The 22,799-nt window shown below is 39.9% G+C and overlaps 4 protein-coding genes and 1 long non-coding RNA gene across 8 annotated transcripts; 3 read left to right on the forward strand and 2 right to left on the reverse strand.

Moving 5' to 3' along the window:
• The first annotated feature begins 121 nt into the window (after window positions 1-121).
• Window positions 122-1,938, forward strand: BNAA03G05750D. Its single transcript, XM_013873103.3, has 6 exons — window positions 122-534; window positions 610-732; window positions 803-973; window positions 1,045-1,126; window positions 1,296-1,360; window positions 1,441-1,938. Exons 1-6 carry the CDS (start codon window positions 244-246, stop codon window positions 1,744-1,746), a joined length of 1,038 nt encoding a protein of 345 aa, XP_013728557.1. The 5' UTR covers window positions 122-243; the 3' UTR covers window positions 1,747-1,938.
• A 1,023-nt stretch (window positions 1,939-2,961) lies between these two features.
• LOC106433168 (structural maintenance of chromosomes protein 5) lies at window positions 2,962-6,912 on the forward strand. 2 transcript variants are annotated; one of them, XM_048770576.1, is made up of 4 exons: window positions 2,962-3,097; window positions 3,358-6,294; window positions 6,368-6,440; window positions 6,554-6,912. In XM_048770576.1, exons 2-4 carry the CDS (start codon window positions 3,378-3,380, stop codon window positions 6,711-6,713), a joined length of 3,150 nt encoding a protein of 1,049 aa, XP_048626533.1. In that variant the 5' UTR covers window positions 2,962-3,097; window positions 3,358-3,377; the 3' UTR covers window positions 6,714-6,912. The 2 variants fall into 2 exon arrangements, with proteins under 2 accessions (XP_048626533.1, XP_013729466.3); XM_013874012.3 differs by having other exon boundaries at window positions 2,970-3,131.
• Window positions 6,913-7,182: 270 nt separating this feature from the next.
• Window positions 7,183-8,451, reverse strand: LOC111216242. 2 transcript variants are annotated; one of them, XR_007329819.1, is made up of 2 exons: window positions 7,697-8,451; window positions 7,183-7,368 (listed from the first exon to the last, which is right to left on the reverse strand). It is a non-coding gene; the product is annotated as an uncharacterized LOC111216242 (long non-coding RNA). The 2 variants fall into 2 exon arrangements; XR_007329821.1 differs by having other exon boundaries at window positions 7,616-8,451.
• A 209-nt stretch (window positions 8,452-8,660) lies between these two features.
• On the forward strand, window positions 8,661-11,018 carry LOC106443154 (S-adenosylmethionine decarboxylase proenzyme 2). Of its 2 annotated transcripts, XM_048770602.1 has the most exons (4): window positions 8,661-8,723; window positions 8,857-8,943; window positions 9,431-9,584; window positions 9,755-11,018. In XM_048770602.1, the coding sequence occupies exons 3-4, from the start codon at window positions 9,449-9,451 to the stop codon at window positions 10,879-10,881; spliced, it is 1,263 nt and encodes a 420-aa protein (XP_048626559.1). In that variant the 5' UTR covers window positions 8,661-8,723; window positions 8,857-8,943; window positions 9,431-9,448; the 3' UTR covers window positions 10,882-11,018. The 2 variants fall into 2 exon arrangements, with proteins under 2 accessions (XP_048626559.1, XP_013740200.2); XM_013884746.3 differs by lacking the exons at window positions 8,661-8,723; window positions 8,857-8,943 and having other exon boundaries at window positions 9,439-9,580; window positions 9,675-11,017.
• Window positions 11,019-14,200: 3,182 nt separating this feature from the next.
• On the reverse strand, window positions 14,201-14,953 carry LOC125591201 (glutathione S-transferase T3-like). The gene has a single exon (XM_048764893.1). The coding sequence runs from the start codon at window positions 14,951-14,953 to the stop codon at window positions 14,201-14,203; it is 753 nt and encodes a 250-aa protein (XP_048620850.1).
• Between the last annotated feature and the right edge of the window lie 7,846 nt (window positions 14,954-22,799).

The raw sequence follows: 22,799 nt of genomic DNA on the forward strand, positions 1-22,799 counted from the left end.
TGTTTTCTCAAGAGCAATTAGTTTGATGTGGACGTCGTAATTATAAGCCCAATGTGTTAAAGGCCCAGTGGAAAGCGAAATAACTAAATCCGCAAAGCCTTCGAAAAGAGTGATAGGGAAACCGAGAGTTCGATCGAACCAGACCGGTTTAGTCACCAACCGCTTCGGTTTAGCTCTGAGAGTCCGGTCCGTGTCTATGTCAGATCAAAGAGACGAAGACGAAGACGAAGAAGAAGAAGATACATGGCGGGACTTCTAGCTTGGGCTGCCGACGTCGTCGGTAAAAACGGAAAAGACGGAGGCGGCGACGAGGAAGAGGATCAGATCCCACTGGTTCTCACGGAGGAGCAGCAGAGATACGTCGACGAGCTCGGCCGAAAAGCGACAACGCTCAGCCGTTCGATCCAAGATCTACGGCTCAGATTGCCTCCGCCGGATATCTCTCAGCGTCTACCTCACCTCCTCGCTCACTCCCTCGCCTCCAACGCCGCTCTCGCTCTCCAGCTCGATTCGCATTCCGCTACTCGTGAACAGGTGCTTCCCTCGATCTCTGCTAATGAATTGGATATGCCTTTGTGGTGATCGATCCTCTTTTGATTCTGCGATTAGGCTCAAGTGAGAGAGCAGACATTGCTAGAAGAAAACACTGCGTATGAGAATGCGATATCAATCTGCGAGGCGAGGATAGAGGAGAAAACGCATGAAGCAGATTCACTTCTTAGAAAATTGAAGGTGTGTAAAGCTGAACCAGACGATTAGATCTTTGTTTAGATTATGAATCTTGGATCTGCTTGGTTTTTAGGAGCTAGAAGATGTTGAGGAGAGCTTGAAAGCTGAGCAAGAAGATGCACAAGCTTCTCTAGATGAGAGGTATTACAAAAGCTCTAGCGAATCTCGTGTACCGCCTGCTGATGATACAGAGGCGGTGAAGTCTGTTATGCTAGAGAAGTTGGAGAGCAAAAAGAACGATTTGGTTAGTTTTCTTTTTACCTTTTCATGGAGTTCTGTATGTCTGAATATTGTGTAAGTTGTTTTATTCTTTAGAGTTCAATGGAAGAGAAGGTTCAGGAGTTAGAGAGGAGCTGGGCTGCTATACAGGAAAGAGCACTGAAGCAGCCTTCTCCAGGTACTTCTCTTCATCAACTTTCTTCATATATAAAGCCAAAAAAAAAACAATGTTAGGTAGCTTAATTTCAGGCAGAATCCTATATATTTGTTTTTGGTTCTGTTAGATAGATTGATAGCCTGAAAAGTTTGATTGACATGATCTGACTGGGAAGGTTTTGCATTCACAGCTCAGAGAGAGAAGACACTGGATAAACAACTTCATACTCTAATCGAGCAATTAGCTGCAAAGCAGGTCCATCTTTAGTCAGACTAATCTACATTTTCTTCCCTTTAGATTGTTTCTTAATAGAAACCTTTTTATATGCCTGTCAGGCCCAAGCAGAGGGGATTGTTGGTGAGATTCACTCGAATGAGATGGAGTTAGAGAGACTGAACAGTTTGTGTAGAAGATACGAGAGCTTTAATGTTGAAGTGAACGCTGCACGGAACAGATTCAAGAGAACAAATTCAGATAGAGGGTTTGGATCAGACCATGAAGTTGATGCTTCTCATTCGTACCTTCCGTATTCATCTGCTACAAGAAATGAGAGTCAGACAAGGCTTATGTATCTCAGGTCAGCCTTTGTCGTCTACATTTTGGCTTTGCAAGTCCTGGTTTTCATCAAGATTTCGTTTTGAGGAGTTATGTACACGTACGAGTACGCTGCTGTGCTTTTAGCTTGCGTTATGGGGTCAATGCGTTGCATATAAAAATTTTATAGGAATACGATGATTGTTCTCAAATAAGACTCCTGGAACTCCTACAAATGCAGAAACAATTTGAGCTTGAAATTTAAGCTGAAACAAATGTCAGTATCCAATATTTACAAATCTCAGTATCCAATATTTAGAGCTTGATTGGTTTCCCTGCTACCACCCGCAAACGCAGCTTTTGCGATTGGTAGCGGTTGACAGCGTTTTGAAACAATCATACAAACCGCTATAAATCGCTTCAAACTGCTCCGAACCTCTTAAATTCAAAAGCTGGTTCCAGCTAGCGTTTGCGGTCGCGGGCGGTTGCGGGAGGATAATTTTTTTTCTTTTTTTTTAAAAAACCATATAAATACAAAAATAAAAATATTCAATAAATTTTTTAAAATGGAATTATAAAAATACTAAAATATATCTATTATATTTTAATTAATATTATAAAATTTTAAAATAAAAACATTTTCTATAATTTTAAAAATTTAAAACTATAACTTTGAAAATATAATTTACATATTTATTATAATATTATGATTTTTGATATTTTTATAATTATATAAAATATAAATATTGTTAATTTATTATTTAACCGCTGCTGTATTTAGTAGTTAACCAGTCATAAGTATCCCGCAAACGCACCAATTTCTAACCGCAGAACCAGTCGTACAAATCTCTTAAAACCGCTAGAAACCGCAACCACCCGCATCCGCAAACGCCCGCAGCCGCAACCGCAACCGCTGCGTTTGAACCAGTCAGGCCCTTAGTGAAGAAGATAAACTCTCATAATTAATGATTTAAAATCAATTATTAGTGCTTTGCAATCCAACTAATTTTAAAAATTTAAGATAATTTAAGTTGATGAATTATAAAATTTAATTATCTTAGATACATTTTCTATCTATTTTTTAATTAAATATATTAAATCAACTTGTATAAAATTGCTTAATTATTAAAAATTAATGTAAATGAATCATCGAAGTAGGGAGAGTGAACTAGTAAAAAAAAAAAGAAAAAAAAAAGGCAAGAAGTGAATCTTATACATGAACCGGGGTGGATTGAACCATAACCAGGTATAATCAAATCATTAAACCCGGTTCAATGTCAAAAACTAATCGAACCGGATTTGTTTTGATAAAAGCCCTAACCTAAAGAGTATCGTCTCGTGCTTTTTTTATTTTTTCCCGGGTTTTCGCTTCTCGTCGTTCCCACTTTCAGCTCTCGAAACAAACTGTAGCTTTGGGAATCGCGATTCACAGAATCTAGGGTTCTTTTCTTTCTTATGGTACGATTCTGGACTATCGGTTTCACTCTTTCAGGTCAGTTTGTTTGTTCGTTTTCCTCTTAAATGTCATTCACATGGTTATACGCTGGAGAGAAGAGAGACTGATGAGTTCTTGTGATTCGATTTTTGATATTAGAAATTAAAACTTTTTCCTAAAATTGATCAGATTCTATAGCTTTTGATTATTCAATTTGGGGTTTTAGGGTTAGCTTTTGCATTCTCCGACCCTAACTCTTTAAAGTTTGAACCTTTTTTTTCAGGTTAACCTCTGACTTGACCAATGTCTGAACGCCGCGCGAAGCGACTCAAAATCTCCAGAGGAGAAGATGATTTTCTCCCTGGGAACATTATCGAAATCGAGCTTCACAACTTCATGACTTTCAACCACCTCGTTTGCAAGCCTGGTTCCCGTTTAAACCTCGTCGTTGGACCTAACGGGTCAGGCAAAAGCTCCCTCGTCTGCGCCATCGCGCTTTGCCTCGGTGGGGAGCCTCAGCTTCTCGGTAGAGCGACTAGCGTCGGCGCTTACGTTAAGCGTGGGGAGGATTCTGGTTACGTTAAGATAACTCTCAGAGGGAAAACTAGTGAGGAGAAGTTCACGATTTTTCGGAAGATTGATACGAGGAACAAGTCTGAGTGGATGTTTAATGGGAACTCTGTTAGTAAGAGAGAGGTTGTTGAGGTTATTCAGAAGTTTAATATTCAGGTTAATAATCTGACGCAGTTTCTGCCGCAAGATAGGGTTTGTGAGTTTGCTAAGCTGACGCCTGTGCAGCTTTTGGAGGAGACTGAGAAAGCTGTTGGTGATCCTCAGTTGCCTGTGCATCACCGTGACCTTGTTGAGAAGAGCCGTGAGCTGAAGCAGCTTGAGAGAGCTGTGGAGAAGAATGGGGAGACGCTGACTCAGCTTAAGGCTCTTGTTGATGAGCAGGAGAAGGATGTGGAGAGGGTTAAGCAGAGGGAGTTGCTTTTGACGAAGGTTGATTCGATGAAGAAGAAGCTGCCGTGGCTGAGGTATGATAAGAAGAAGTCGGAGTACCAGGCTGCTAAGAAGAAGTTGAAGGAAGCCGAGAAGAAATTGGATGAGGCTGCGAGGAGTTTGAGTAATGTGAAGGAGCCTGTTGAGAAGCAGAAGAAGGAGAGGGGAGAGATGGAGTCGAAATGCAAAAAGGTTAAGAAAGCTCTGGAGACTAATGGGTATAAGCGTTCGGATTTGCTCGAGAAAGAAAATGAGGCGGAAGCACGTGTAGTGGCAACGTACAAAGAGCTTGAGGAGCTGAAGAAACAAGAAGAGCATCGCCAAGAGAGGATTCTGAAAGCTACTGAGGATCTGGCCGCTGCGGAGAAAGAACTCCAAGACCTGCCTGTATATGAGCAACCTGTAGCCAAACTTGAAGAGTTGAAGTCTCAGGTTACAGAGCTGCATCACAACATTAACCGGAAGAAGAATCAGAAGGCGGACAACGAGACCCTCTTGTCTCAGAAAAGACACACCCTGCGGCAATGTGTAGATAAGCTGAAGGAGATGGAGAACGCAAATAACAAACTCTTGAATGCGCTGCTTCGCTCTGGAGCTGACAGGATCTATGAAGCGTATCAATGGGTGCAGCAGAATCGTCATGACTTTAAAAGGGAAGTGTATGGTCCCGTTTTGCTAGAGGTTAACGTCCCAAATCGAGAGAACGCTTGCTATTTGGAGGGTCATATTTCTTATTACATCTGGAAGTCTTTTATCACTCAGGATCCCGAGGACAGAGATTTGTTGGTTAGGAATCTAAAACGCTTTGATGTTCCTGTTCTAAACTATGTGAAAGATAGCGGCAACCACTCGGCTCCCTTTCATATCTCTGATCATATGCGTTCTCTTGGGCTTCATTCTCGGCTTGATCAGATATTTGATGCTCCTGGCGCTGTTAAGGAGGTTTTAACTTCCCAGTTTAGTCTGGATGACTCATACATTGGATCGAAGATTACCGATCAGAGGGCTGAAGAAGTATCTAAGCTGGGTGTCACTGATTTTTGGACACCGGACAATCACTACCGGTGGTCTTCCTCAAGGTACGGTGGACATTCCTCTGCAAGTGTAGACTCTGTACATCCATCACGTCTTCTGTTATGTGGGATGGACGTTGGAGAGCTTGAGAAACTGAGATCAAGAAAGGAGGAACTAGAAGACTCTATATCATCCATTGAAGAAACTCGCAAGACTCTTCAAACAGAGCAAAGGCTGTTGGAAGAAGAAGCAGCTAAGCTTCATAAAGAGAGGGAGGAGATTATCAACGTCTCGCATATGGAGAAGAAAAAACGCCGTGAGTTGGAATCTCGTTACCAGCAAAGGAAGAAGAAGCTTGAATCCTTGGAGCAAGAAGAGGACATGGATGCTTCAGTCGCTAATCTGATCGAGCAGGCTTCCAGAGCAAACGCTGACCGCTACGCATACGCGATCAATCTCAAGAAGCTGCTCGTGGAAGCCGCTGCTAATAAGTGGAGTTACGCGGAGAAGCATATGGCTTTGATTGAGTTGGAAAGAAAAATCAGAGACTCAGAGATCAACATCAAACAATACGAGAAGACGGCGAATCAGGCATCCCTCAGCGTTGAGTATTGCAAGAAAGAGGTTGAGGAAAAGCAAATACAGCTAGCAGCTGCCAAGAGAGATGCAGAAGCTATCGCAATCATCACGCCACAGCTTAAAAAGGAGTTCATGGAGATGCCAACCACGATAGAAGAGCTGGAAGCTGCTATACAAGACAATTTCACTCAAGCCAACTCGATCCTCTTTGTAAACCAGAACATACTCCAAGAGTATGAACATCGCCAGAGCCAGATAGAAACTATTACTACAAAGCTCGAGGCTGATAAAAGAGACTTGAGCAGATGCTTGAAAGAAATCGAATCTCTGAAGGAGAAATGGCTTCCAACGTTGAGAAGGCTTGTTGCGCAGATAAACGAAACTTTCAGCCATAACTTCCAAGAAATGGCTGTTGCAGGAGAAGTTTCGCTGGATGAGCGTGACACTGACTTTGATCAATACGGGATACATATCAAAGTGAAGTTCAGGGAATCTGGGCAGCTTCAGGTTCTAAGCTCTCACCACCAGTCTGGAGGAGAGCGTTCTGTGTCAACCATCCTCTACCTCGTCTCTCTTCAAGATCTCACAAACTGTCCTTTCAGAGTTGTTGATGAGATTAATCAAGGTAAAAAGTGTGAACCTTTATAAAAGAAACTGTCTACTAAAAGTTTCTAAAAATGTGCAATTGGCTTCTGCAGGTATGGATCCTATAAACGAGAGGAAGATGTTTCAACAACTGGTTAGAGCTGCAAGCCAACCAAACACACCACAGTAAGTTTTGAGATCTGTTGTCTTGTGCTTGCATTAATCGATGTCTCGTTTATGGAATTTGTGTTGAAAAGTAAAGAAACAATGTGTGTGTGGTGGTGGTCTTTCTCGTGTAGGTGTTTCTTACTGACGCCAAAGCTCTTGCCTGAGCTTGAGTACAGTGAAGCGTGTAGCATATTGAACATCATGAACGGTCCTTGGATCGAGCAGCCTTCGCAAGTTTGGAGCTTTGGTGATAGTTGGGGAAATCTCATGAGACGAGCCGAAGCAAGTTAATGCTCTTGACCTCACCAAAACGCTTTTCTATTTTAAGTTTTTTTTTTGGAAACCGTGCATCTAATGTTTTATGCTATTTAACCAACCGGTTCAATTAGATTGAACCATAACCGGTTTAAATATGTTACTCGTTGCTTGGTTTACAGTCTTAGTCGAGGTAATTGAAACAGATATTATGTACCCTACGTCTATTTTTCTCTTTCGTGAGTTGTGACAATGACATAGTGACATTTAGTCGAGGTAATTGAAACAGATATTATGTACCCTACGTCTATTTTTCTCTTTCGTGAGTTGTGACAATGACATAGTGACATTTAGGGATGTTAATTACAGGGTTAGGGCTTAACCCTCTCTTGTGTAATATAAGCCCAACCCTATTTTAACCCAACCCTATTTTAACCCTGTTTTAGTTACAGGGTTAGGGCTGGTACAGGGTTAGCCCATTAATTTTTATGCAAGACAAGATATATGTAAAAACTCAAGATATTATTATATAAATAGAAAAAGTGTTTTTCATTTTTGTCCCCAAATTCAAAATATGAAGAAAAAAAACAAAGTTTAAATATTTTTATTCATATAATTCACTACAAGTCTCGTGAAGACTTTACAATTACATGTATCCTCCAAGCTCAGAACTTGGCTACGTGACTCCACTCTGCAAAAACAAGAGAGATGGCAGTCATGTAAAGCTGTCAAACAAACATCATACAAGCAATCAAACAGCATCAAATAAGCAAATCTGTGAACTCTATACTGTAATAAAAGATAACAAAACAGTTAGACAGAGCTAAAAAAAGCTTCCATCAACTAAACTCAAACATACACATCAACATACAACACTCGTTGCTACAAGACTAAACTCAAACATATACATCAGTCTCAAACTCTAAACATAATCAAACCTTAGAGATCGATTTCAACAGACCCACAAACCCTGTAGATCGATTTCAACAAACCCACAAACCCTATATCGATTTTTTCACCGATGTCAAGGAGAAGAAGAGATTGCTCGACGGACACAACACAGAGGATCGCGAGAGATGAGGGCGATGACTGGAGAACTGGAGACGAAATCGTGTCTCCGGATTACAATCAGGCAATGGAGAACTGGAGAAGAAATGAGATCACATGAAGCGGAACTCTCGATGTGGAATCGTCGAAGAAAGATGAAGAACTGGAGAAAAAAAAATTAAAACAACGCCTTTCAGTGATTTGTTTTCATAAAAAAAATAAAAAAAAATAAAGGGTTTTAGGGTTAGCCCATGTGTTATATTAGACGGTCCTATTTTAACCCACATAAAATGTAACGGGCTTCGGGTTAAAAAAATGGATGCGGGCTGGGCTAACCCTACAGAACAAAACCCATATTAACATCCCTAGTGACATTGGAGCTCACGTTCTCCTCACCTTGTCTGTTTCTTGTGAGTAACGAAACCGAACGTCCGTTTCTTGTGAGTAACGAAACCTAACGTCTCGTCTCAAACACTACACGTTTCATCTCCGATAGTAGACGTAGTCTTATGATTGGATAGTATATTTGTTTCACTTTGGCAGCAGCTTCTGTGGCTTAAATGTTTTAAAATCCTTAAATTTCTTGTTTGACTTTAGATAATTACTTTCAAAAGCTGTTATTTTTTGGTGGTCAGGATTCGTGTAGATTTGTTTTATTAAAACCTTTTAAATCTTAAATCAAACAAATTGATTTCTTGACAATAATAGCTGATATTTTTTTAATAAAAGGATTTGTTGCTCTTTATAGTTGCGTGGTCAAGAATAGTCGCGAATCTCGCACCTGCAATTTTACACCACATAAAGAAAAATTAAGGGGTCTTTTAGTAAAAAGCTAAAAAGGGAGGGAGTGTGAATACGTAATATATCGGAGCCCTAATAGCCGCACGATGTATCTAGGCTGGAGACTATATAAATAACTCACCTCCACCTTGTAATCTTACAACAACATATCACAAACTCGTTTATTTTCAAACTAGGGTTTCGAGTTCTCTGAATCAGGTTAGCTTTTCTAGCTTAAGAGATCTGTTTCATCTTGGATCAATATAGTTAATGATCTTTCTCGCTCTCTCTGGAGATATTATATAATTTTTTGATCGATTGATTATATATCTGGCCTTTGTTTTCATTTCAGGTTTCGATCGTTTGACATCTTTGGATAAAGTGTTTTCTGGTATTAGGAGAATAAAAACTTCAGATCGTGATCAACATTCCTATACATGTAAGTCTTTTACAACGAACGCATTTCGTGTTAATATGTGTTTTCTAGATCGGCCATGCGTATTATATATATTTGCTCATCAGTATTAGCTAGCAATCATTTGTTGTGACGTCGATCTAATGAAATGATCTGATAACGTGTGAGTGAGATACCTGAATTTGTTGGAAAACGTACGTAACAGATCTCAACATTTGTTATTTAGCTGAATCTTAATAAACCTTTCATGGAAACCCATTTCCTTGATGTGCATGAAACATTGAATGTTTTATTTGTTTATTATGATGTCCAAAAAACATTGATGTTTTATGTGTTTAGACGGTCTTAACATTTGTTGTTTGGTTAAATCATAACCTTTCATCGAAACCCCTCATTTGTTTGGTGTGCAAGAAACATTGAATGTTTATGTGTTTATTATGATGTTCTAGCCACGCCACCTTTATACTGGTTATTATCTCTTACCTTTACTTTTGGTTTGTTTCTAATACAGAAGAGCGTGAATGATATTATGATGGAATCGAAAGCTGGTAATAACAAGTCTAAAAGTTCCTTATTTTACGAAGCTCCCCTCGGTTACAGCATTGAAGACGTTCGTCCCTTTGGTGGAATCAAGAAATTCAAATCTTCTGTCTACTCTAACGTTAGTTTTTTTTCTTACACCAACACGTTCTTCTTACATTCTTCATTTCTATTAGCCTTTTTTATTCTTACTACCTATGTTTTTTTTGTTGCAGTGCGCTAAGAGGCCATCCTAGTCAACTCGAATAGTCCTCGTAGTTTATTAACTTGCTTTCCGATTTTAATATCTTTCAAGAAATTGTTCTCTCACAACAACAAAGCGAGAAGACAATGTCAGTCTCCACAATAGGATTCGAAGGCTACGAGAAGCGCCTTGAAGTAACCTTCTTTGAGCCAAGTATCTTCCTCGACACGCAAGGGTTAGGGCTCCGTGCCCTAGCCAAGTCTCAGATCGATGAGATCCTCCAACCAGCTGAGTGCACCATCGTTTCATATCTCTCCAACGATCAGCTCGACTCTTACGTCCTCTCCGAGTCCAGCGTCTTCATCTTCCCTTACAAGATCATCATCAAAACTTGTGGAACTACAAAGCTCCTCCTCTCTATCGAACCACTCTTGAGGTTAGCCGGAGAGCTCTCTCTTGACGTCGACTCCATGAGGTACACTCGTGGAAGCTTCCTTTGCCCTGGAGGGCAGCCTTTCCCTCACCGTAACTTCTCTGAAGAAGTTTCTGTCCTCGATGGTCACTTTAGCAAGCTAGGTTTGAGCAGTGTCGCCTACTTGATGGGAAAGGATGATGAAACCAAGAAATGGCACGTGTACTCTGCTTCTTCTGGTGCCAAGAAGAACAACAAGAGCAATGTATACACGTTAGAGATGTGTATGACTGGTTTGGACAAAGACAAGGCATCTGTGTTCTACAAGAACGAATCAAGTTCCATGACTGATAACTCTGGCATCAGAAAGATACTTCCTCAATCCCAAATCTGCGACTTTGAGTTTGAGCCATGCGGCTACTCTATGAACAGCGTTGAAGGTGGCGCTATCTCTACTATCCATGTGACACCTGAAGACGGGTTTAGCTACGCTAGCTTTGAGGCAGTGGGGTATGATTTCACAACCATGGACTTGAGCCTTCTAGTCTCAAGGGTTTTAACATGTTTTGAGCCAAAGCAATTCTCAGTAGCGATACACTCTAGCATCGCACAGAAGAGTTACTACAAGGGTCTATGTGTAGAGCTAGACGATTATGGATGTAGAGAGACGACTATGGAGTCTCTAGGTGAAGAGAGAGGTACGGTGATGTATCAGAGGTTTGAGAAGCTGGGAAGGTATTGTGGTTCTCCGAGATCTACGTTGAAGTGTGAGTGGAGCAGCAACAGTAGCTGCACTAGCGAGGACGAGAAGGAAGAGGGAGCCTAAGCTTTTTTTTTGTTTCGTTTTGTCCAATAAATGTCCAATAAATGTCTCATATGTGTTTGTTTAATTTCTTCCTTAACCCAGTAAGTGTGTCTGGTCTATGTGAATTCGTATGATCAAATATTATGAAATATCTACCATTATTATGGCTATTTTCGTGATTTTATACATTCTATATAATGTCTTAATTATCCAATCACATAATTTTACAAGACATTTTGTTTCTCACTTAAATCAGTAAGTATTAAAGTTACTAATATAATAGTGATTAGTGAATGAAGGAGACTAAAGGTGCATGGGATGGGACAAACTGCAACGGTTATACTTACGCAGTGAAACAACATAGTATTGTAAAGTCGTATACGTTATTCAAACCGAACAATCAACGTGCTTTCTTTCAAATGTGAATGCTTATTTATTAACCTATACTATAATTTTATAACTTTGTTTAATTCATGATATTGGCGTGGTCTATCAACATGTCTTTTGTAAGAGAGTCTGCAAACTTGTATGTGTCGGTGGTTTGTCTGATTTTCTCTTTCTCTCTCAGTGTTTGATACGTGTTTGTATAATTGTATAACTTGTTTTGTCAAATGCATAGTGAATGTAAAACAACTAAACGCGAGTGTTTTCTTTCACAATAATTCACTATAGAATTGCATGTCATAAAAATAGACAAGAGAAGAAGAGCAAGTCCAATAGCAATCAGCCTGAGGACTTAGGCGATGGTAAGAGCAGGCTCATTGCTAGGATCTAATAAGTGAGGTTTTCCAAAAAAAAAAAAAAACTATAATAATTTTTTTTAAAATATCCACACATCTAACTTATAGAAGTCTCATTAACTCTATTTAGTTGAGTTGGAACTTGAGAAGTAAATGATGTGGCAAAACCGAAATGAAGCTTCATTTTGTCATACAACTTCATGGGCCTCTGAGATATTTAGATACCAAAACTAATTCAGCAGAGCATATGAGACCCAAAGGTTAGGGCAACCCCATTGCTAGTCCTTATTTTGAAGTCCTAAGGGTTTTTTATTAATATTGTTCCCTTAAGATACAAAGGCAAGAAACATAGGTAAAAGAGGAGTTTATTGGTAGGACTTAAAGTTGTTTCTTAGTAATATTTTTATTTAATAATTGATTAGTTTTAAATAAATATTAAACATTATATTGAATTATAAAAAACTTAAACAGTACAAACTAGCAAAACAAAAAAAAAATTACAAAATCCGAAAAAAAACATACATATTATTGAATTTTTAAAAACTTAATTTTGAAAATGTCCAAATTTTTCCCATATATGTTCGACCAAATCTTCTTTTAATTGGTGATGGATTTGTGGATTGCGAACTTCTTTGCGACGACCGATTATATTGCCGTGTTTTGTAGACTTTTTGACGGTTGCCCTAAGATCCTCATCTCGAAATTCTTCAACCGTGTCTGCATCTCGTTCATCCTCAACAATCATATTATGAAGTATGAGACATGCTTTCATAATATTTGAAATTTTGTTTTTACTCCATAAATTAGATGGATTTCTAACAACGGCGAACCTAGCTTGCAGGACCCCAAATGCACGCTCAACATCTTTTCTAACGGATTCTTGGGTTTTAGCAAATAAAGAATTTTTTTCACCCTGTGGTAGTGGGATAGATTGAATAAAAGTCGCCCATTTTGGATAAATACCACCGCCAGATAGTAGGCCAAATTGTACTCGGTTCCGTTGACATAGAAATTTACTTCCGGAGCCATCCCGTTAATAATGTCATCAAAAACTGGTGATCGATCAAGAATATTAAGATCGTTCATAGTACCTGGAGCTCCAAAGAATGCGTGCCATATCCAGAGGTCATATGAAGCAACCGCCTCCAACACAATTGTTGGTTTTCCGGTTCCCCTTGAATACATTCCTTTCCAAGCGGTGGGGCAATTCTTCCACTCCCAATGCATACAATCGATGCTTCCCACCATCCCGGGAAATCCACGTTCTTCTCCTTTGTTGAGTAGTCTTTGAAGATCCTCCTCTGTGGGACGCCTGAGATAATGATCTCCAAACAACTGGATTATTCCAGCGGTAAAAAGGTGCAAACATTTACTAGCTGTTGTTTCACCAAGTCGTACATATTCGTCAACTATATCAGCTCCACCACCATAAGCCAATTGACGAATTGCTGCAGTACATTTCTGTAGCGGAGATAGACTTTTCCGTCCAACTGCATCTTCTTTAGCTTGAAAATACTCAATTTCTGTAGAGAGCCGATGGACAATAGTCAAGAACAATGACTTGTTCATTCGAAACTGGCGACGAAATATATTGTGTGGATATGTTGGAGTTTCGCTAAAATAATCATTCCAGAGCTGCTTGTCGCCTTCTTCTCGGTTCCTTTCGATAAAAACACGTTTTTTTCTTTCTTTTGGTTCTGGAAAAGGATTGTAGTTGTTTAAAAATTCTTCTAACGGGGCGTCTAAATCTGCATCGTCATCTACATGGTAGTGATAATGATAACGAGATGAAGATGCCATATAAGATAAAGGTGGAAAATAGAAATGGTGATTGAAGTAAGAGTAGAAGAAGGGGGATTTGTGTGTATTTCTAAACAGACCGCATGCGTGCTTTTATAGAATGAGGAGATGAGTGCAACCAAGTTTGATGGTTCGTAACACCCGTGATATGGTTGGTAACACCCGTGATGCTTCTTGTTCATCTTGTGAGTCTAAATTGTTTTGTTGTTGCAGAAACAAACAAAGACATGTGATAATTGGTTGTAATCGTTTTACATGTGCACTTTAAACAAGTGCTGCGGTTATAAAACATAAGCCGTTTAACATAAGAGTTTACAACATGTCATACTAAAGAGTTCAAAAAAAAGCCGTTAAACATAAGAGTTTCACAACAAAGCCTCCAACATAAGAGGTCACATACACGTTCAGATTCTACTTAGACACATACGATACATGGTTCACAACAAAGCCTCCAAACAAGTGATGCGGTTACTTAAACATTAGGACCACGCATATTATCACTAACATAACAATGAGAACACCTACAACGAGTTCAAAGCCTTGTCCAATTCTCTCTAGCCTAACCAACCTATGCTTTGTCTCTTTATGCAGTAGCTTTACCTGGTTAAGATGCGTCTCGTAATCACTCAGAAACGCTAGATAATCTACCTTATCACAGAGCTGGCTACACTGTGTCGATATGGCTCTGATCTCCTCCGTAGCCGCCACATCCCACCACTTCCAGACATGGCAGTCTCCGTCGTCGACGTTTTCACAGGTGTAGTACCTGCGCCCTGGATCATTTCTTGTGTGGGATGTGGCTAGGAGAGGGTCGCCACCGCAGTAACATTCCTTCGGGAAGCCAAACTCAACTTCAGGCTGCGGTGGGTAGTGACATCGCGCCGCATCAATCTCAGCTCAGTTGTTTTTCTCTTACCAGAAGCAGTAGTCTTAGGACTGTTGAGGCTTAACCACTTTTGTTCATGCCTCAAGATACACCAAGCATGCTCTAAGGTAAACTTTGATTTCTGGTCCGAGTAGTAGATGTCATGAGCCACCTTTAGGACGTCGTTGTCATTCTGGCCGCTGGTGATTTGTCTCTCTGCAGCAGCGTATGCTCCGCAGAACTTGTTCGTCTGGTCATTGATCTTTGACCACCTCTGCTTACAATTGTTATGAGAGCTCCCACCGCGACCCTCTAACGCATGAGGACTTGCTGCGTAGTAAGCTTCTACTCGTTTCCAGAAGGTGCCAAACTTCTGGTCGTTTCCAACAACGGCGTCTTTAGACGTGTTCAGCCAGGCGCTTATTAGTACCTCATCATCCGCAGGGGTCCACTTCTTTCTCTCCCGACGGCCCGCGGGTGTGTCTTCACTCACAGCTGGAGCCTGAGATTGTTGGGAGCTGAAAGGAGGGATATCGGGTTCTCCAAAGTTCACACTAGAGGGAGTACTTTCATATCGAAAGTTTTGATGGGGAATGTTATTTTCTCCTTGACTATTAAGAAGCCCTACATAACTACGATATTGGCTATATGGATTCGTTGAATCCATATCAGGATTCCTTGGATCCATGGCACAAGGTTAAGCAAAGAGGAGAGAAAGAAGAGTATGGAGTTAAGCGAAGAGGAAAGGAAGAAGAGGATGGGATTTTATGGTTGAAATGGTAACAAGTAATAAGTGAGAATCACCTAACAATTATCTACCAAAGTCTAATCATGAGTTATTACCCATCTAACACCTACAAAGCTAAAACTATCGGTTACATTTACATTTAATTAAAAGTTTCATTTGGTTATACTTTCAGACATCACAATGCATCACAGCAAATCAGAACAGCCATTCTCGTCATCGTTGTAAACAAAAACAGTATCTGGTTGCATTCTATTTTTAATTGGGCATTAACAACTACACTGACATGAAACGACAACTAACCACAACCTACAATCGTCAAATCAAACAATAACAACTACTCTAATCTGGAAAAGAAGCTAGAGAGGTTCATCGGCCATAAAACATTAACATTTAACAACAAATGATACAAACGGCAAATGAAACAATCCGCAAATGAAACAAGCATCGCATCTGTAAACCGTAAACATTTCATCACAACTAACACAAGAAGCTTCATGACACATCAAAGATAACAATGGATGCGGAGGAGATCCCAATTTTTATAATCTACTGTAATTAATGAAAACTACAAGTTCCCAATTTTTATAATCTACACACGGAATCAAGCAATCACAACAAACATCAACAAGAATCACATGCGGAGGAGATAAATCGACATACCTTTTTGATAGAGATCGGCGGAGAAGTTTGGGTCGGAGAATAGATCGGTCAGAAAGAGTGGTGAGACGAGCGCGACGAGAGAGTGGTGAGACGAGCGCGACGAGAGATCGGAGAGTATCGATCGCCTTTGGTATCGCCGTTCAGATAGACATACAGGAGAGAGGAGAGAGTTGTGAGATGAATGAGTTCAGTTGATGCCCTGATTCCATATTCCTTGTTCTTTTCTGACTATTGATAGATAAACAGGACCACAGCAACATTCGAATGTAGTGCTGGCCTTGTCGCGTTCTATATCGAATTCTTTTGTTCTCGTAGATCGATCACAATCTTGATATTCATATGTAAATGTTTCAAAACTTGCACCGTCTTCATTCTCATTGTCGATAGCATCATCTCTGCAAAGTCTTTTTGATTTTTTTATGCAGAGAGTGTGGAGAAGTAAAAGGACTGAACGAGGAGGAACAGATAGGCGAGAGAGAGACGTTGCAAGAAAAAAGAATAAGACAAGGTTTGATTGATGTTATTACAAGAAATGAGACAAAAGAGTGGAAGAAAGAAAGAAAGAGAGAGATGTGTCATCATTTCACTATGATTAGTTGCTATTTTGAAAAGGGGACCGTTTCAAGCCTTTGGATCCATCGGTGAATTTCTTGTTTTTGAAGCAAAGGCTGAGATTCTTCTGTTCTTTTATTTTTTTGTTAAAAGAAATATAAATAAAAAAGAAGGTATCACATTTCAACGAGGAGACAAGGTTTCTATCACTTTCCCGGATAAAAAAAGCTAAAAAGGAAAAACAGGAAAGAAAAAATGAAAAGCAAGAAAAAGGATGAAAGAATCAAATGCTGTAAGCACTAAGCACGCTTAGTTTTGCTTGTTTGGGACCGATAGTGTAAACTCAAATACTTACGCATGTATCATGCTAATTATTTATTTTAATTCTTTGCACATTTTATTTGAATGAGCTATAGACTAGCGATGATCGTATAGCCCCAGGTACCATCTTCTTTGATGCCACAACTTTTTGAACAATTTGTTTTTTTTTCCTTTTTTGTTATCAACAACACACTGAAGCTTAATGCATTATCTGGTGTAATAATCACATAGACAAGGAAATGATGGCAAGTTGCTTCGACGATTCACTTTCATGGACCGGCAAGACTGTTAGTTGATTAAGTCTTTGTCGTTTAATAATGGCTCCACTTTTGTAGGAGTTGTTGCTTAGTTGTTACTAAGGACACGTTCAGTTCTGTTTCTTGTTGTAGAAAATCCTCCGTATGATAAGGAGGTGCAGTTGTTTTGCTTTGGCTATTTAAGAGCCTTGTTCAATAAGATCAAGAGTAAGCTTTGGTCCTGAAACCGTTTGTTCAGTATTTAACATCTGGTATCAGAGCAAAATTCCTTTCTGAGAGTTGTGAGTTTACGTGTTACAGAAGAAACAGAGTGAGAAAACATGTCGGGTGATTCAGACATGAAGGTGGTGACGACGATACCGAAGTTCGACGGAGATTTCGAACATTGGAGTATGCTGATGGAGAATCTCATACGGTCCAAGGAGTGGTGGGATCTGATAGAGGAAGGCTACGTTGAGCCAGCTAGAGGAGTGATTCTCACTGGAGCACAAAGACAGGAGCTTGCAGAGAAGAAACTCAAAGACCTGAAGGTGAAGAATTACCTGTTCCAAGCAATTGACAAATCCATCCTCAAGACAATCATCCAGAAAGATACCGCCAAGCAGATGTGGGATTCTCTGAAAACAAAATATCAGGGAAATGAGCGTGTGAAGCGAGCTCAGCTTCAACGCCTGAGAAGAGAGTTTGAGGTTCTAGAGATGAAGGAAGCTGAGACTATCACTGAGTATTTCGGAAGGGTGTTGCTGGTAGCGACGGACATGAGGAACGTCGGAGAAGATATGCCAGACAACAAGATCGTTGAGAAGATCCTACGTACTCTCTCTGAAAAATTCACCTACATCGTTTGTTCTATCGAGGAGTCCAAAGACATAGAAAGTCTTTCGGTGGATGCTTTACAAAGCTCATTGCTATGTCACGAGCAAAACATAGTGAAGCACTCCAAAGGATCCAGCAGTAATGACAACGTCCTGAAGGTGACCTCAGAGTTCAATGATTGGAGTGGAACTCGAGGAAGAGGAAGAGGAGGAACATTCCGAGGCAGAGGCAGAGGTCGAGGAAGACAAGGATTTAACAAAGCTCTGATCGAATGCTTCAAGTGCCATAAGCTGGGACATTATCAGTTTGAATGTCCAGAAGCAGAGAAGCAAGCGAACTACGTTGAATTCAATGAAGAAGAAGAACTTTTACTCATGGCGCATGTGGAGCTTAACGGGTCTAAGATGGAAGATTTGTGGTTCCTTGACAGTGGCTGCAGCAACCACATGACCGGTAACAAGAAGTGGTTCTCCGAGATGGACGAGAACTTTCGACACTCTGTGAAGTTGGGAAACGGTGCTAGAATGGTGGTGCAAGGAAAGGGTAGTATAAAGATCAGAGTGAGCGGTATGATTCAGATCATACAAGATGTTTACTATGTTCCTGAGCTAAGCAACAATCTCTTGAGCATAGGCCAGCTGCAAGAAAGGAGTCTTGCAATCCTCATACAAGACAATGTATGTAAGATCTATCACTCTGCAAGAGGACTTATCATCGAGACTGCAATGAGTACAAACCGAATGTTCATAATCCTAGCGCAAGTGGTAGGAACAGACTCTTGTTTCCAAGCTGAAACCACAGGAGATGCACACCTCTGGCACTGCAGGTTTGGACATCTAAGCTACAGCAGCCTACACATGTTAAGCCAAAAGAAGATGGTGAGAGGTCTCCCACACATTGAAGCAACGAAGAAGGTGTGTGAAAACTGTTTGGTGGGAAAACAAAAGAGAGGATCCTTTCCAAAGAAGAGCTCATGGAGAGCTTCAAGGAACCTGCAACTGATCCATTCTGACATTTGTGGACCGATAACTCCCGCATCAATTGGCCGCAAGAGGTATATCCTTACCTTCATCGATGATCATAGTAGGAAGATGTGGAGTTACATCATCGCAGAGAAGTCAGAAGCCTTTGGAACGTTTAAAGATTTCAAAGCTAGTGTGGAGAAGGAATCTGGCGTAGCTGTGTGTTGTCTCAGGACAGATAGAGGAGGGGAGTTCTGTTCCAAAGAGTTTGATGAATTCTGCAGAACAAATGGGATCAAGCGACAACTCACTGCAGGCTATACTCCCCAACAAAACGGAGTGGCCGAAAGAAGAAACCAAACAATCATGAACTTGGTTAGAAGCACGCTTACTGAGAAGAAGATGCCGAAAGAGTTTTGGGCTGAAGGAGTCAGATGGATAACGTATGTTCTGAATCGCAGTCCCACTACAGCCTTGGAAAATCAAACACCTGAAGAAGCATGGAATGGGTTTAAGCCAGATGTGAAACACTTCAAAGTGTTTGGATGCATTGGACACGTTCACATACCTGAAGCAAAGAGAACCAAGCTAGATAACAAGAGCTGTAAGTGCATCTTCTTAGGCTTCAGTGAAGAATCAAAGGCTTACCGTATGTACAATCCCACTTCAAAGAAAATTCTGGTGAGCAGAGATGTTGTTTTTGAAGAATCCAAGAATTGGGATTGGGGAAGGAACGATGAAGATGGTGCAAATACAGAAGTGCTTGTTTGGGAGAATAATGAAGATGGAGAAGAAGAGTTCTTGGAGGAAGAAGTAATGGCAAACGAACACAATGAAGAAGCGGTTCCAGCAGCTGCAGCTGACTCTGGTAATGAAGAAGATGATGGTGCCGTTGATGAAGTTGATGAAGAACAAGTTGTCAGAAACAGACGAGACGTAAGGCGCCCTGCTTACCTGCAAGATTATGAGTGTGGTTTAATCTCAGAGGAAGAAGCCATGGCTCACTTCATTGGCGATACAATGGCGTTCCAAGTTGTCACTGCAGTTGGAGATCCTACAACGTTTGATGAAGCAGTAGCATATGGGATATGGAGAGAAGCCATGAGAGCTGAGATAAACTCAATTGAGAAGAATCAGACATGGGAGCTTGTTGATCAACCTGAAGACACAAACATCATTGGGGTTAAGTGGGTCTTCAAGACGAAGTACAACGAACATGGAGAGATAGACAAGCACAAGGCAAGGTTGGTTGCAAAGGGATATGCACAGAAGTTTGGGGTTGACTACAATGAGGTTTATGCACCGGTTGCAAGGTGGGACACTATTCGGATGATCATTGCAGTCGCAGCCTATCAAAACTGGAGCATTTATCAACTTGACGTCAAAAGCGCATTCCTACATGGAGAATTGGAAGAGACTGTGTTCATTGATCAACCTCAAGGTTTCATGAAGAGAGGAAATGAAGGAAAGGTTTACAAGCTGAGAAAAGCCCTCTATGGATTAAAACAAGCTCCAAGGGCTTGGTTCAGCAAGATAGAGAGTTACTTCATCAGGGAAGGATTTGAGAAGAATGAATCAGAGCACACTTTATTTGTCAAAACAGAGAAGCAAGGTCAAATCCTCATTGTAAGTCTCTATGTTGATGACCTGATCTTTACAGGAAATTGCGAGAAGATGATCAACAACTTCAAGGAATCAATGAAGAGAAACTTTGACATGACTGATCTTGGCAAAATGAGGTACTTTCTGGGTGTTGAGATACTACAAAGAGAAGAGGGGATCTATATCTGTCAAAGGAAGTTTGCCAAAGAAGTCTTAGAGAGGTTCGAGATGAGTACGTGCAATGGAGTAAACAACCCCATCGTTCCAGGGGTTAAACTTTCTAAGAAAGGAGGCGGAGCAGTTCTTGACACGACTCTCTACAAGCAGATGATTGGGAGCCTGATGTACCTCACTGTCACACGACCAGACTTGACTTTTGTGGTGTGCTTAGCAAGTCGTTACATGGAGAATCCTACAGAAGCTCACTTTCAAGTTCTGAAACGAGTTTTAAGGTACGTGAAAGGCACTACAGAGCTTGGCATTATGTACAAGCGTGGGGGAAACAAAGGGTTTCATGCTTATACGGACAGCGATTACGCGGGAGACTTGGATGATCGTAAGAGTACATCAGGGTATGTGTTCATGTTAGCTGGAGGAGCAGTGTCATGGAGTTCAAAGAAGCAGTCAATCGTTGCACTATCTACCACGGAGGCTGAATACATAGCAGCTGTATCATGCGCAACTCAAGGAGTTTGGATGGCTAGAGTGCTTGACAAAATTGGAGAGAGTCTTGAAGAGTGCATCACAATCAAGTGCGACAACAGTTCAACCATTCAACTTTCAAAGAATCCGATTCATCACGGTCGTAGCAAACACATTGAGGTTCGTTTTCATTACTTAAGGGAGCTGACTGGAGAAGGCAAAGTGAAGTTGATACACTGTGGCACACAAGATCAATTGGCAGACATTATGACTAAGCCACTGAAGTTGGAGACGTTCGTGAAGCTAAGGAAGATGCTCGGGTTGGTTGAAGCACCGAAGTAAACTGCTCTTGCTTGCAGCAAACAGTTTAGGGAAGGAATTTGTTAGTTGATTAAGTCTTTGTCGTTTAATAATGGCTCCACTTTTGTAGGAGTTGTTGCTTAGTTGTTACTAAGGACACGTTCAGTTCTGTTTCTTGTTGTAGAAAATCCTCCGTATGATAAGGAGGTGCAGTTGTTTTGCTTTGGCTATTTAAGAGCCTTGTTCAATAAGATCAAGAGTAAGCTTTGGTCCTGAAACCGTTTGTTCAGTATTTAACAAAGACATGGTTATAGTCATTCTTTCTTTCTTTCTATTTTTTTGTCACTCACTTGTTTATAATCATTCTATTTACAATTATGGATAAATTTATCCAAATAGAACATAACTAATTTCAAATTTTCATGATTTCAACGGTTCTAAGAAACAATATGATTATAATTTGTTTGTTGTTGTATACTTGTAAGGATAATAACAGTATCATCATCTTTTAGCTTATCAATATGCAACACAACTCAGCGATTATTAAGTTTACTTTGCATGGTTATATAGACTTACTCCGTCTACGTTTTCATTAACGCATTTTGAAATCTTATTACACACATGTTAGTATATCATTTTATATGATTAAAGCTATTACTTTAAGCGTAAATCAAGTTTACATACTTTATTAATAAAAACCACATTATTTTACTTGGAACTTGATGACAATTAGGTGAGCTAAAAAGACAAATACAAAACTCTAGGGAGTAAAGAACAAAGTATTAGACAATTGGGTCATTGCCATTGGGTGTGTAGTATATATATTACACTGTCAACCGTAAATATGCAATGTAATGGCTGTAAAACCCCTAAATAAACTAATTATCTATATGTTTTTTTTATGTACCACATCTTGATCTAGCCAGACGTACGTATATCCATTTTAATTATTTCTTCTTAATATGAATTCTTGACTCATTTATGATACTTTTCAGTAATCACAAAGAAAATGTATAGTAAAACTCAGTCTCTACTTTGAAGTTTAAACCAATGGAAATGTGACAATTGCGTATATCTTTTTGTTGTAAATAGCAAATTTTCTGTATCAAATTTATAATACCTGTAAATTGTCGTAATACAAATCACAAAAAAATAGAAGCAAATCGTATGTTCAAATAATACGACGGCCAATCATCTCATATAATGTCACCATACACTATTCACTTAACATTATTGAAGCTGTGACAGTATAGCTCCACCACCGCAGGCATAGGACTCAAGTTGGGAATCATATTTCTCTATCTGCATTCTGCACAATCTTTCTTGTCATGTTTTGTAATCTTATACAGTATTTATGTTTTTTACTTTTGTTTCCTCTGAAATTCACAGAACCCATTTTCCATCAAACGTCAAATCGACCAGAAAAGCATTAAACATTAATGATTGTCTCATAAATCGAGTTTTAAGAAACCGAGTCACGTGGACCAAACTATAAAACCTTGACTAATTCTTGATGCTTGGGAAAGTAATTCTTGAACAGAAAATGATACAGTATATTGTTCACCACAAATTTAGAATCTTTTTGTTTTGTTTCTTTCTCTTTGGTTAGGTCGCGGTACGTTTTGATGAAGATAACCATGATGTAAGAATGTTATATTTAAATGTACAGCACGT

Source organism: Brassica napus, chromosome A3, assembly GCF_020379485.1.
Source record: "Brassica napus cultivar Da-Ae chromosome A3, Da-Ae, whole genome shotgun sequence".
NCBI classification, from domain to species: domain Eukaryota; kingdom Viridiplantae; phylum Streptophyta; class Magnoliopsida; order Brassicales; family Brassicaceae; genus Brassica; species Brassica napus.

Bases quoted from the DNA above. Each gene is read 5' to 3' on its own strand.
- BNAA03G05750D (XM_013873103.3), top strand. From the start codon at position 244: ATGGCGGGACTTCTAGCTTGGGCTGCCGACGTCGTCGGTAAAAACGGA. The intron at 733-802 runs GTGTGTAAAGCT...CTTGGTTTTTAG, and splicing joins CACTTCTTAGAAAATTGAAG to GAGCTAGAAGATGTTGAGGA. The intron at 1,127-1,295 runs GTACTTCTCTTC...TTGCATTCACAG, and splicing joins ACTGAAGCAGCCTTCTCCAG to CTCAGAGAGAGAAGACACTG.
- LOC106433168 (XM_048770576.1), top strand. From the start codon at position 3,378: ATGTCTGAACGCCGCGCGAAGCGACTCAAAATCTCCAGAGGAGAAGAT. The intron at 6,295-6,367 runs GTAAAAAGTGTG...TGGCTTCTGCAG, and splicing joins TGTTGATGAGATTAATCAAG to GTATGGATCCTATAAACGAG. The intron at 6,441-6,553 runs GTAAGTTTTGAG...TTTCTCGTGTAG, and splicing joins AGCCAACCAAACACACCACA to GTGTTTCTTACTGACGCCAA.
- LOC106443154 (XM_048770602.1), top strand. From the start codon at position 9,449: ATGATGGAATCGAAAGCTGGTAATAACAAGTCTAAAAGTTCCTTATTT. The intron at 9,585-9,754 runs GTTTTTTTTCTT...ATATCTTTCAAG, and splicing joins TTCTGTCTACTCTAACGTTA to AAATTGTTCTCTCACAACAA.
- LOC125591201 (XM_048764893.1), bottom strand. From the start codon at position 14,953: ATGGATCCAAGGAATCCTGATATGGATTCAACGAATCCATATAGCCAA.